The sequence below is a fragment of the Hemicordylus capensis genome, chromosome 2 (genome assembly GCF_027244095.1).
Source record: "Hemicordylus capensis ecotype Gifberg chromosome 2, rHemCap1.1.pri, whole genome shotgun sequence".
Taxonomy (NCBI): domain Eukaryota; kingdom Metazoa; phylum Chordata; class Lepidosauria; order Squamata; family Cordylidae; genus Hemicordylus; species Hemicordylus capensis.
Window position 1 is genome coordinate 418132044 of NC_069658.1, and position 13537 is coordinate 418145580.

The 13537-nt window shown below is 44.2% G+C and overlaps 1 protein-coding gene and 1 long non-coding RNA gene across 14 annotated transcripts in view; one reads left to right on the forward strand and one right to left on the reverse strand.

Annotated features, from left to right (window-relative positions):
• LOC128347391 (uncharacterized) overlaps positions 1–13537 on the forward strand; it is an 85239-nt gene that overhangs the window by 65467 nt on the left and 6235 nt on the right. The window contains exon 3 of one of the 3 annotated variants that reach the window (XR_008317546.1): positions 6400–7017. The exons of the other annotated variants lie outside the window; for them this stretch is intronic. This is a non-coding gene — a long non-coding RNA (uncharacterized LOC128347391). Of the gene's footprint in view, positions 1–6399; positions 7018–13537 lie in introns of those variants that run through there. 3 annotated transcript variants of the gene reach the window in all.
• The window catches only part of ANKFN1 (ankyrin repeat and fibronectin type III domain containing 1), a 376151-nt gene that overhangs the window by 41176 nt on the left and 321438 nt on the right, over positions 1–13537 (reverse strand). For all 11 annotated transcript variants that reach the window (XM_053301930.1, XM_053301921.1, XM_053301928.1 and 8 more), the window contains 2 exons: positions 12599–12715; positions 4004–4219 (listed from right to left, as the gene is read on the reverse strand). In XM_053301930.1, coding sequence (XP_053157905.1) covers positions 4004–4219; positions 12599–12715 — 333 coding nt within the window. The remainder of the gene's footprint in view (positions 1–4003; positions 4220–12598; positions 12716–13537) is intronic.

A 13537-nucleotide genomic window follows, 5' to 3' on the forward strand; every position in this document is an offset into this window, starting at 1 on the left:
ACATTGGGCAAACACCACTGCACAGGTCATGTGGTGGCACGGGCGGCCCTGCCCTGAAGAATCTAGGATCATGTGGGGGAAGGTAGATAGGCACCTACCTTCCCCCCAGCCCTTCCCAGCTTCAGAGGAATCAGTTGTGTGAACTACCTTCTTCTCTTCAAATCTGTGGCAGTTAGAGCCTTCAAAAACAGTCGTACATTGTGGGATGTGCCATGCCTTGCAGCCATTTGCATCCTTTTTTGCTTTGAGAATGAAAGTCCTATCTGTTTATTATTGCTTAATTTGCTCCCCCAAACACCAACTAAATATGCTGAACTCATGCACAAATGGCACTTACTACTGAGCTACTTCATAGGGATGGGAATAGAGGGGATCATCTACTAAATTTACTGATGGGCAAAATGCAACATATATCTCAAATTTCAGAAGATTCATCTCGTGCAAGCTACTAGAAGCCTTGGTGCAGGAATAGCACTAGAATAGCAGGGCAGGGACTGAGAGCACATCATACAGCCTCCTGGGTGAAGCTAAGTAGGTCTAGTCTGAACAGTGCATGAAAGGTGACCTCTTGGGAACACCATGTATGCTGCCTTGTGCCATGATGGAAGAACAGTAGGATAGAAATGAAATAAAAAAATACTTGTAATACACAAATTGGGCCCTTCTCCTGTAGCTAGGTTAGTGCATGGACTTTCCCTCCTATGCCAGGGTTTCTTAGCCTTGGGCCCCGAGATGTTTTTGGACTACAACTCCCATCATCCTCAGCCACAAAGGCCATGTCTGGGGATGATGGGAGTTGTAGTCCAACAACATCTGGGGGCCCAAGGTTAAGAAACCCTGTCCTATGCCATTTGATAGTGATGGTCTGGAAATGTTAACTAGCATATCCCTCAGTATGGGCTACATCTATAACCAATCAAATGTCAAATGGTTCTGGCATAAAGTGAAAGTTTTGAGGAAAGTGGAAGAACGTGCATTGGAAAATTCTGCATACAACCAAGCACCACCTGGTATTCTTGAGAGTCTAGTGTGTCAGTCCCAAAGCAGCTGGAGTGTAGCACTCAGCACACTTCATGAAATATCCAGAGAAGAGCCCTGAGTAGTGCTCCGTTCTGTTCTTCTATGAGTAATAATAATAATAATAATAATAATAATAATAATAATGCAGCTAACTCTAATTTTTTTAGGTGTCAAATACCAAATTAGCACTAATGTATAAAAATGTTTCAAACAAATGTTGGAAATGTGGACACTGTGAAGGAACTTTTTCCATATGTGGTGGTCCTGTAGGAAGGCAAAGGCCTTTTGGGACATGATATATAATGAGTTAAAGACAAAAATTTAAATGACATTTCCTAAGAATCCTTCCTGCTGGGAATAACGCAAGGAGAGTTTTCCACAAGAAATTTAACATTCTTTATGTATGCAACCACGGCGGCCAGAATAGTATATGCGCAGAAATGGAAGGATAATGAATTGCCCTCAAAAGAAGATTGGTTGATAAAAATTTTGGAATATGCTGAGATGGCAAAACTTACAGTACTGATAAGAGATCAAAACTTGGAATGTTTTAAAGAAGATTGGAAACCATTCTTATTATACCTAAAGAACTATTTTTCTAATATTGATTTTTCAACAGGGTTTGAAATTTAGTAATATTAGCAGGTTGGGTAGAGTAAAATTGAGTTTGTAAGGTATAGGATATATGTTTTGAATTACTATAGCAATGGTTGAATTGTACAGTTAGTGATTCGCGCGGATTGGTGAGCGGGAAGTCAACATTTGTTTAATTGGATGTAACGAGATTGTTAAGATATTGTAAAAATCAATAAAAATTTTAAAAGCAAAATCATAATAATAATGCAGCTAACTCCTTAATGCAGTTGGTTCACATGCACTGACTGATGTCAGGGAAACTCCTGAGTTCACCAGTCCAACTGGCTGCAAAGCTTTACTACCAGCATAAAATTAGTCATCAAACGTGAGCCACTTTCCATTTCCCAACACAAGGATCTTTATTATCAGAAAGAGCTCTGCAAAAGGACTGGCACCATCCATCGGCATGTACTTAACTGAGGTTTATAAAGTAAAATAAAGAAAGCATTAACAGTGCAATATATATAGAGAGAGAGCATTCCTCAAAGATTACCTTAATAAATGAAGCTGACTGCCATTGTGAATTATGTGTGCCACTGGAAAGGGTGAGGATTAAGCCACCTGGCCCCATGCCTTCACCACTGGAACCATCACATTATCTGCCATTGCTATGCTTGGCTCCAAATGGTGCAATTAGATCTTCATTGTCACAAGCGTTTCATGAACAAAATACCCATTTGACGATTCAACGAGTAATCCAAGAAAGGGTGGACATTTGATAGGAATGCACAAGCCATTAGGGGAACTTGTTTCCACTCGGGAATTGGTGGAAACCTGATCAGACCTGTATTTTGGGTTTCCTTTTATAAAACTTTGCTCGATTCTTTCCCCTCTCCACTTTTTTGTACCTGTAATGCATCTAATGCAGCAAGTCCATTGTAGATCCAGCGTGCAATATTCCCTTTTAAATGAGGCAAACCCAACCATTGGTGGGGGTGGGTGGGAATGATGAACATTTGATTTCTAGCACATTCTTCTAATTAGTTCAGTTTTGTAATGGTTAATATACATGTTGTGTTTGTAAATAGTTAATATAGAATTGCTGAGCTTTGTTTCATAATAGTTTCACATTATGAACTATTTGTTCATAATAGTTAATATTGGTGGTCATAAATATTGTGTCCATACTAGTAAATACAGAATCACTGGGCTGGGGGGAGACATAAGCAGGGTTTGCACCAGGGAGCTATTCTAGTTTGGTGCCAGGGCCTGCCTGCATATTAGTTTTCCTGTGCTCCCAATTTGGTACTTCAACCTAAACCAGATGTGTGGGAAGAAGGAACTGAAGGAAGGGGCAGAACATCATGGCATGCCAGGACGAAGTTACTCAAATTCCCTGACTGGAACCTTCCTAGTCCTTGATTGTTGTACCTCAGCTCCAAACTGTTGCTTGTTGATTAGCTGGGGGACTCCAGGCTTTTGTTGTCTTCTTGTCCCTTCTCCTTGCTTCTGGGAAACCTGCTCTTGTTGACTGTGTGCCTGATTTGTCTGACTCACTTGCCTCCCGGTTTGCCCTTCCTGGAGAGCTAGAACTGTTTCCATCCAGCTGTTTGTGTGGAAGGCCTGACTTGGTTTGTTTGCCTAGAGTTTCTGGGATGTCATTCTGCGAGGTTATTCACATGAGCAGCCCTGCCCAGGTTAGGGCAACCCTACCAGGGTAGGGGTTCTCATGTGAAGCGCTGGGATCAGAGCCAATCCCGGTGCTGCCTCCCCCGGTAGTCCAAGAATTTACCCCAGGTCTAGGGTCATGTGTATGCAGAGATGCACCTAGGTAATTTTGAAGCCTGGACTTAAAGGCCTTTGGAGGCCCCTCCACTATGTTAAGCATCATTTTTTAACATGTAGGTTCTTGAGGGGACAAACCACACCACCCAGGACAGACTAAAGAGGATTTGGGGGCCCCCAGGGGGTGTGGAGGCCCTGAACTTTGGCCCCAAAGTCCAGGGGTAAGAGCACCTCTGCACTGTGTATGCTTGGTCTGCACACAGCCCAAGCATACACAGAACTGGGCACCTAGAGCACCTGGATTGAGGGGGAATCCCTCAACATAACTGTGGGATATCCTTGCCTTCCTCCAGAATGCTGTATGGCTTGTGGCAGTGCCCATTGTGTGGGCATGTGAGCTGCGCAGCTCAGATGAAGCCTCAATCATCTTTACCTACCTTTGGCAGGTAAAGTATGTGCTCCACCACTGAGCTCTGGCCCTTTGGAGCAGCCTCCAAAACAGGCTTTAGTGGGCTGCACATGTGAGCGGTGGCTTTGTGGGTCTCAGAACGTTGAGGGCTTTTGTCACAGTGAATGTTTGCTTAAATGAAAAAAATTGCAAGTATGAAGAAGGAAAAGATACCTGGATTGTGATGAGCAAGATGTCTAGTGCTGTTGGCTCCTCTGGAGTTGAGAGGGATTTTCTCTGGCTTTGTAGCTTGGATATCTGCATCCATTTGCCATTGAAAAAGGAATACAGAGTTTCCACTTCTCTTAATGTAACAATAAGGATATTGCCATGCCGGTCCTTGATTGGTTCATAATAGACTTGGCCCAGGTTGTGTGTACCCAGCAGATTCTGCATGGGGGAAATTTTAAGGACAACAAAAGACTTAGTTATGCGCTCATTTTCAAAAGGAGCTGGTATACACATCTGTACTTAACAGAAGACCTGAGGGAAAACAGGAAGAGCCCACATAAGCTACCAGAACAGTCAGCCAATGTAACAGCTGTGTAGACAGTATAACAGCTGAGCTTTTAAAATCTAAACAGGATCAACGTTGAGCTTTTCCAGGTTTCATAGGCAGATAAAATGAGTGGCTACATCCCTTTGGTTCAATCTGTCAATGTGTTGCAATGACAGAACAATTGTGTTTTCCCCCAAGTAAATTATGTCCCATCATTATGTAACCAGAATACAACAATGAAAATAGAATATATTGGCAAGTGGGTGATTTTAATTTTTTTTTTTTACTTTCACCCCAACCCCCTCATAGGATCCTATGGGGGTTTTGGGGAAAGATTGTTTTTTAAGTTACCCACTTGCCCATTTCGTTTGTGGGCTGGGTGGTAGGTAGCACCCATCATGCCGTACCACCCAACCCAATTTGGTGTCCCAAGGACCTACCCATGGGGAACAATGGGATGTTTTGGGTACCCTATTGTTCTCTATTGATGAATCACTCAAATCAATTCAAGTTGATTTGTCGAAATAGCTGGCACTGGCCTTGTTTTGATGAATTGATTTAAGTATTTTGTGATTTAATTGGAGTTTGAATCAAATTCCAAAATCAAATATGTGCACATCTCTACTAGCAGCACTCTCAGATGAACCTCCTTTGACTATCGTAATAGGTGGTGGGGTTCATACTGAAGAAGGCATTATCTTAAATACCCTAGACCAGGGATTCTCAACGTTGGGTCCCCAGATGTTATTGCACTTCAATTCCCATAATTCCCAACCAAAGGCCAACAGTAGCAGTAGCACTGTTTTCCCAGCCCTGCTATTAACCTGGGAAGCTATTAATCTGGGAAGCTTAGTCCGCTCTCCCCGCAGACGAGCAGCTGCTCGTAGCCGGGCAGCCGGATTGGCTGCCCACACGGCTGCTGGGTGCGGGCTCCGTCACGGAGCTGTGGGGATTGGAGGCCGCACCACCCCCGGAAGTTCCAGGATGCCCTGCTCGAGTTTGCAGCCTCCCGGTTGGGGGTCTACTTGTGTGTCACCGCACACTGCGGTGACACACAAGCAAAAAAATGAGGTTAATGGAGTGCTCGCTCCGTTAACCTCATTTAAGGGGAAGGGGAATTAGGTGAACTAGCCGCCTTGGAAACACCGGGCTCGCCTGCAAGCCCGGTGGTTCCCACGATCCCTGGAAAGTGGGCTGAGCTCCCTTAGGCTGCTTTCTAGGAATCATGGAAATAACCTCTAGGACTTTGTAAAAGCTGGGGATTGAATCTGGGACCTTCTATGTGCAAACCATGTGCTCTGCCCACTGAGCTGTAGCCCCTCTGGTGCATCAAGTAGAAATTGATGGAAATTTTCCATTTCACTCCATTATTGCTGGTCAGTTGACAAACAGGAATTATTTAAAAAGTCTGGCATAGGCTTTAAATCATGCCGCACTGAAACTGATGGCAAAACTCCCATCAAGTTTTAATAGAACTGGACCACATCCATATGCTTAGATCTCTTCTCACAGATGGTAATGGGAATTGTAGCACTTACTTCAAAGGAAGGAGAATGAAGCCAATATGGAGATCATTGGAAATCTCACTCACTGCATTTCTCAGTGCAGCTAAGGAACAATTCTGCTAGGAAAGCTGTGTAGAACATGTATGTGCAGTTTACAGGTTCACATGCTCACCTCTTAATAAGGTACCACATCCATGCAGTAGACTCCAGAATCACAACGTACAGACAACTCCGGCTTTATGCACTATTGGGATTCCCTTTCTGAGTCTAGTAAGGTAATGTAATGTGCAGGTGCTTGCCCTTAAAGCCTTCTATGGTTTGGGACCCAAGTAACTGAAAGACCATCTTCCACATGAACCTGCCTGTACTCTAAACATATTTTCTAAGGCTCTTCTCTGGGTGCTTCTGCCTTCAGAGGTTAGGTGTGTGGTGACTAGAGAAAGGGCTGTGTGTGTGTGTGTGTGTGTGTGTGTGTGTGTGTGTGTGTGGTAGCCCACCTCTTGAATGCATATTTCCAGGGAGGTTCACCTGCTCTCCTATTGCTAAGTGAAGATCTTTTTATATAGGAATGTAAGGAGAGCCCTGCTGGATCAGGACAAAGGTCCATGAAGTACAGTGTTCTGTTTTGCACACTGGCAAACCAGATTCCTCTGAGAATCCCACAAGCAAGACATGAAAGCAATCCTGCTGTTGCCCCCAAATCTGCAACTGGTATTAAGGGGCATGCTGCCTCTGAACATGGAGACTCCACATAACCATCATGAACAGTAGCCAGTGACTGATCCGTTCTTCATGCAATTGTCAAATCCCCATCTAAGCTAGTGGCCATCACCACATCACATGGCAGCAAACTTCATAAATTAATTACATGTTGTACAGAGAGCTACTTGCCCACCTGTCCTGAATCATCAACCAATCAATTCCACTGGATGACCTACTTCTAGTATTATGAGGGAGGGAGAGAAAAGATCTCTATCCACTTTCCATTCCCCTGGGCCTTTTAAACCTTTGGTTATCATATTGCTGTTGGTTTTTTTTTTTAAATGCCTGGTCTAATTGTTATTTCACTGCTGTAAATTAGGTTTGTTTTGTTTTGTTTCACCTTCTTAAATTTGTTGACAACTACCCTAAGAACCCTGGTTCTGAAGGACAGGTTTAAATAAAGCAATATACGGTTGCACCAATTTCAGTATTTTTATGTAAATCATTTTAGCAGGGAATCAGAAGGGCATCCAATTTCAGGGTAAATTTTTAATGGGAATTGTTTGAAGCTAAAGAATACGTTTTTAGAATATAAAAACAACTCTTTGACAAAAATTATTAGATCTTGAATTATCAGGACAAAAAATATTTTGCTGAAATGACTGAACAGCAAAGGAGAACAATAAAGAATACAGCTGACCCTTATCTGTGGTGCCGGCACCCACAGTTTTGTGTATCCAAGGTTGAGCAATGGAGACCCAACCTCATTATTTGCTGATACAAAAATAGTTAAAATTTGCCTATCTACAGTTCCTGGGTGGCCGGAAATGACCTCCAAGGTCATTTCCGACCACCATTTTGCTGAATGGAGCCATTTTGTGTCTATTTCTTTAAAACAAACAAACTTGCCAGCATTTTTTTTCTTTTTTGTAATCAGTGGAATTGGGGCTGGATAGCTCGAGACCTGGAGAGCATGGCACAGTATGTTATTTTACTTATTTTTGCCTCCTCCCTGCTTTTTTGCCCTTTTTTTACCCTGAGGAACCTAACCCCCCAATTCCCATTCACTCAAGGTCTCGTTATCCACAGTTTCATTATCTGTGGTAGCAGGCAAGAACGGAACCTCCGTGGATAATGAGAGCCACCTGTAAAGCAACATCAGTTTATGGGCAGAATCCAGTGGGAAGTTCTCCTGTACACGACACATTGAAATGAATAGGGGCTGTGCAAGAGCACTACTGTGGGAGGAGCTCCCATTCATTTCAGTGAGGCTTGCATGGGAGAACTTCCCATGGGACTGCACCCTGTCAAAATCCTAGTGGCATCTGAAAGGCCACTGGCTTTCTGGACACATAAGGCTGCCCACCATTAGAGGCAGGATGCTAGACTAGCTGGCTTCTTGGTCCTATCCAGCAGGGCATTTCTGATCTTCTTACCCTTTAAGAAGGTACCTCCTCATAAGGACCAGCGTACTGACTTCATGGCAATCAGCTCCAGAAGAGATGCTCAGATGTCTCAAAGAAAACCCCCTCACATTTTAAGCATGCTACTTATTCTGGAAGTTTTCAAAAGTTCTACAGTACACTGTTAGGGGGTTGAGAGTTGTTTAAAAGGAAAAACTGAATTGACAATGTGGCACATTGTATATGTATGAAAGCAGAGGGGCTGTACATTCACCTTAATGACATTCTCATCGGATAGATAAAGCCACCCTGAGCTGACTTTATCTGCACTCAGCAGACACTATTTACTTCTGAACGGCATTATGAAAATTGTTTATAACCTGAGCACTCCAGAACAGCCAGCACAGTGGCTGCCATTTAGAAGTGGCTTTAAGTAGCTATTTTAGCTTTAGGCATTACCCATCCAACGCACACTGCAGGCGTTCTGTATCCTTATGGGCCTTCTTCTCTTTTTGCTGCCTGTAAAGATTTGCTCAGAGTCAAACAGAATTTAAACACATACACACACACAATCTCAAAGAGGCTGCAAGAACATGATTAGTGATCCATTTCTTTTGCTATTAGGGATAAGCTAAAACACAAGGCTTGTAATTCAGTCTTGTTAGGCAGCTGGGCTTATTCAGCACACAAGACCAAGCTAGCGCCAGGATTTTAAGGCATGATTAAGTGTGGCATTCATTTTTTTAACACCACGGATGGCACATTTGGTATAAAACATTTAGTGTTATAATCTACCTTATGGTTTAGGGTACTGTACAGACATAAATCTACAGAGAGCTTAGCATCAGGGAGGGACTATAGCACTGGGTACTCCCCACTCCACTGACTGATAAGAACATAAGAACAGCCTTGTTGGATCAGGCCCAAGGCCCATCTAGTCCAGCATCCTGTTGCACAGTGGCCCACCAGATGCTTCTGGAAGCCTACAGGCAGGAGTTGAGGGCATGCCCTCTCTTCTGCTGTTACTCCCCTGCAACTGGTACTCAGAGGCATCCTGCCTTTAAGGCTGGAGGTGGCCTATAGCTCTCCGACCAGTAGCCGTTGATAGACCTCTCCTCCATGCAGTTATCCAAACCCCTCTTAAAGCCATCCAGGTTGTTGGCTGTCACCACATCTTGTGGCAGAGAATTCCATACATTGATTATGCGTTGTGTGAAAAAGTACTTCCATTTGTTGGTCCTAAGTTGGTCCTCCTCACAATCCTTTTTGGATTTCACCGCCCGAAAGAGTTTGGCATCATCTGCAAATTTGGCCACCTTGCTGCTTACCCCTATTTCTAGATGATTTATGAATCACTTTAAAAGCACTGGACTGAGTACAGATCCCTGGGGGACCCCACTTCTTACTTACCTTCATTGTAAGTCCCCAAAGGGCTCACAAACACAATCTAAAAAGAAACATGAGATACACACCAGCACCAGTCACTGGAGGTACTGTGCTGGGGGTGGAGAGGGCCAGTTACTCTCCCCCTGCTCAATAAAGAGAATCACCACGTTAAAAGGTGCCTCTTTGCCAAGTTAGCAGGGGCCCTATTTGCAGCAACAGCAAATGCTTATCGGCTGTACTGCTGCTGAGCAAGTGGAGGAGGAAGAGGGTGAGAAGAGCAGTAACAGCCGAGTGGCCTCTAACTACTCTGGCCTCTGTACAAAGTGGTCTCTGTACATCAATTGTGCATTTACTGCACAGTACCATCAAGTGACTGTACACTGATTGTGCATGTCTTGCACTGCACTCCAGTGCACTTCAGGTTATACATTAGCTGAGCATAGGGTATAACTCAGACATGGGGGATGCATAGTTGCCTGGGACAACTGGTATGCTAGCAGCAGACTTCTGCATGGGGAATGCTCCTCTTACATAGACTTACTGGGCTATTAGGTTCACTTCATGACAAGCCACCCTGAAGACCCAAACTGGGTGGAAAGGTGGGATTCAAGTTCTAAATGCAAGTAAAGAAATAATTTGTTCTCCACCTCAAAATCAAAATTCTGAGAACAAAGAAGATAAAGATTGTAAGGGGTTTTGCATGTAAATAGCATGGACATTTACAAAATCTCTCCATCACATTTATTTCAATTCTGAGACATAGTGTGGTAGAAGTGTTGGATTTGAGCATGGGAGATCTGGGTTCAAATCCTCACTCAGGCAGGTCAGGCTCACTGAGTGGCCTTTTCTTTCTGCCTTGCCTACCTTGCAGGGTTGTTGGTAAGATCACTTTATAATGCAGACTGAGCTCCTAGAATAGGATGGGGAGGAAGTCTAGATCATTAAAAAATAACAGAAGAGCTCCTTGTGACATGGGATATCAAACAGGTTTTGATCTCAGTGTTGGCTAAGTATATGGATTAGGGAGGGGAAGGAAGACATGGCCATGGAATGGCTGCTGCTCACTGGATCTGTCAGCAGTTAATCTCTCCTTCAAGTCAGAGAGGCAGCACTGGGATTGGTCTGCCCACAGTGATGAGAGAACAACTCTGGTACAACAAGGTAAGTCAATCAGAGAACTTGTGTTTTGGGTAGTATAGAAACATATTAAATAAGTAAGTAAGTAAGTAAATAAATAAATAATGTAGTAAATAAATAAATAGATAGATAGATAGATAAATATCAGTGGCTCTGCTGCATCTCTTGTTCCTTATAGGCACAGGCTGAATTGCTCCTACCTTGATCAAACCTTCTTGGCCTTAGATCCGTGGTAGAACACATACAGCTAGTTCTCATGATCAGATCTTGGGTAGGGGAAGCCTCCTTCCCAAGTTTGGGAGTTGTGTGTGCTCCCATTTTCTCTCTGTGTGAGAGAGTTAAACACAAGGTAGGAGGCGAGCAGTTTGATCGTTTGCTAAGCCCCAGCTGGGTAGGACGAGCATACTCTACCCAGATTGTGTCCCCAGATTTGGAATGAGGTAGGAGTCAAAACTGTCTTACCCAGCTGGGGATTAGCTCCCTACCACCTATCTTGTTTTTAACTCACTCATGATCAGAAAACAATAGCACTTAGCAATAGCAATAGCACTTACATTTATATACCGCTTTATAGCCGGAGCTCTCTAAGCGGTTTACAATGATTTAGCATATTGCCCCCAACATTCTGGGTACTCATTTTACCGACCTCGGAAGGATGGAAGGCTGAGTCAACCTTGAGCCCCTGGACAGGATCGAACTTGTAACCTTCTGGTTACAGGGCGGCAGTTTTACCACTGCGCCACCAGGGGCTCATTGCACCACCAGGGCGCACTCTTAAAACAAGATGGCCCGGGCGCACTCTTAAAACAAGAGTGTGCGCAGTTCCCAAACTTGAGTAGGGAAGTTCTACCCAAGTTTCTGACCATGAGAAAAAGCCTGGAGTTTGCATTTGGAAGTTCCACCAGATTCAGCACCAGGAAAGACCCCAGATGGTGTCCCTGGAGAGCAGCTGTAAGGGACAGCACGTGGTATTTTGCCAGGTGGCTGTTGGCTTGACCAAATACAAGGCCTACAATTTAAAATGAATCAGTGCAAGCTAGGTCAGAGCTATTAGAAAAGCCAGGCAAATTCCATAAGGCTATCTTTAATAATGTTTAAAAGAAACATTTTCATTAAAATCGGCTAATGCGGTTTTCTAGGTGGTGAGTCAACTTGGTGGACAATCAGCTTAATGATCTGCTGGTGAGACAAGGGCTTACAGGGACTCTGTGCCATGTGGAGAGTGGGGGGCAAATTCTCAGGTTGCTCAGCTCACTCTGCTTCTTTTAATTCTAATGCTGTTCCAGGTTATGGAAGGAGCTTATGCAATCAGGTAGATTAGGGCTGCACAACTTTGACCCTCCGCTGTTGTTGGACTACAACTTCCATCATCCCTAGCCACAGTGGCCAATAGTCATGAATTACGGGAGTTCTAGTCCAACACCTGCAGGAGAGCCAATGTTGTGCAACCCTAAGGGAGATGGTGCATTATTTTGCTTTGTTCTTTCAGGAGGTGGTGGAACCATCCACTTTGGTTCCTGGGCTCTGTGGATGCCTGTTTTAATTAACCATGACTGATGGTGACCTCCTTCAGCTGTGGGACTGGGGAACCCTCGTTTGCCAAGGGGCTTGGGAGCCCAGAGCATCTTCTCAGTTAAGATGTCAAAAGGGTGCATGGGTGGCTTACACCATCCGAAAGCAGACCTGGGCAGTAGCCCTCTCTGAACAAAACGAGAGGTCTCAACACTGCCACACAGTTATTTGGGCTGGGCATCCTCTTGTTTTGTGCAGGGGCAACCAGATGGGAAGAGAAATGTAGGCCAGATTCAGCCCACAGGTCATTATTAGCCTGTGTTAAGCGTGTGTCGCCATCAATCACATGTGATGCATTTTCTCAGTCCATACTCCTGGTAAAACAATTGTTTATTTACTGTGTCACATTTAATTCTCCTCCTGCTTCCTTCTTCCTTCCCAGGTTTATTGCTGACCTGTTAGCTCTGGCTGGGGCCTTGGGCTGCTTGCTACACAGCAGATGATAATTCTCCCCCAGAGGACAAGCCAGCGGGAAGTGTTGAAGCAGATGACAGTTGGCAGTTCCTTCCCTCTGAGACCATAAACTTGCAGAAACCTGCTACCAAAAACATGTGGTGCCACTAACCTGTAGCTGGGCTGTTGCAGAGAGCATTTTCTGCCTGGCTTGAAGAGTTGTGGATGAGGACACGGAGACTGACGTGTTCTGCCTCAGCCACCTGATATCATCCCACATACAAGACAGCTGCAGAATTATAGCATGATTGGAGAGAGAGGGAGGGGGAGAGAATGAATTTGGCTTCCAAAACAGTAGCTATTGTTTCCTTCACATTTCTGTGGGTGGCAGTGTCTGATGGTGGCTAATAAATTATCAGAGAGACATTGCACTGAACCACCATAAACAGCATGTATCTCTCACAGTCCATCTGTGCACCACCCTGTAAAAATGGTCAAAGCGTGCAATCACCGGAGGCCAGGAACAACATGGGGGAGGGGACTCTTGCATCTGGCGTCTCTAACTCCCACAAATGTCCGGCCAGCTGCTAAGACTCTTTCCACCTTTACTAGGAACTTTTATCTAATACCAATTTGAGATTGTTAAACACAACTTTGATATTTTTCTACCAATAAAATACTGCCAGGGATAGAGATGGCCCAGATCATTAGAAGGAAAAAATTGAATTATTATTAATTAACTTCCCACCCATTCTCCAGAGAACACAGGGCAGCAGACACAGTCGATGCTCCTTATTTAATCCTCACAACAACCCTGTAAGTTAGGTTATGATAACAAAGAGCGGCTGGCCCAAGGACCCTTGTGAGCATCATCAATGAGAGGGGTTTGACCCCAGGCCTCCCCCACGGCAAGTCCAACAGGCTAGAGGCTCTCCTTCAGTCAAATCTTGGACTAACTGGAACTGGTATTAGTTAATCAGAACCAGGGAAAACTGGATTAATTGGCACTGTTTTTAATTATCAGAACTCAAGGGAAACCAGAGTTGTTGTTGTTGTTATTGAGTCAATTTCTATACCACCCTTCCAAAAATGGCTCAGGGCAATTTACATA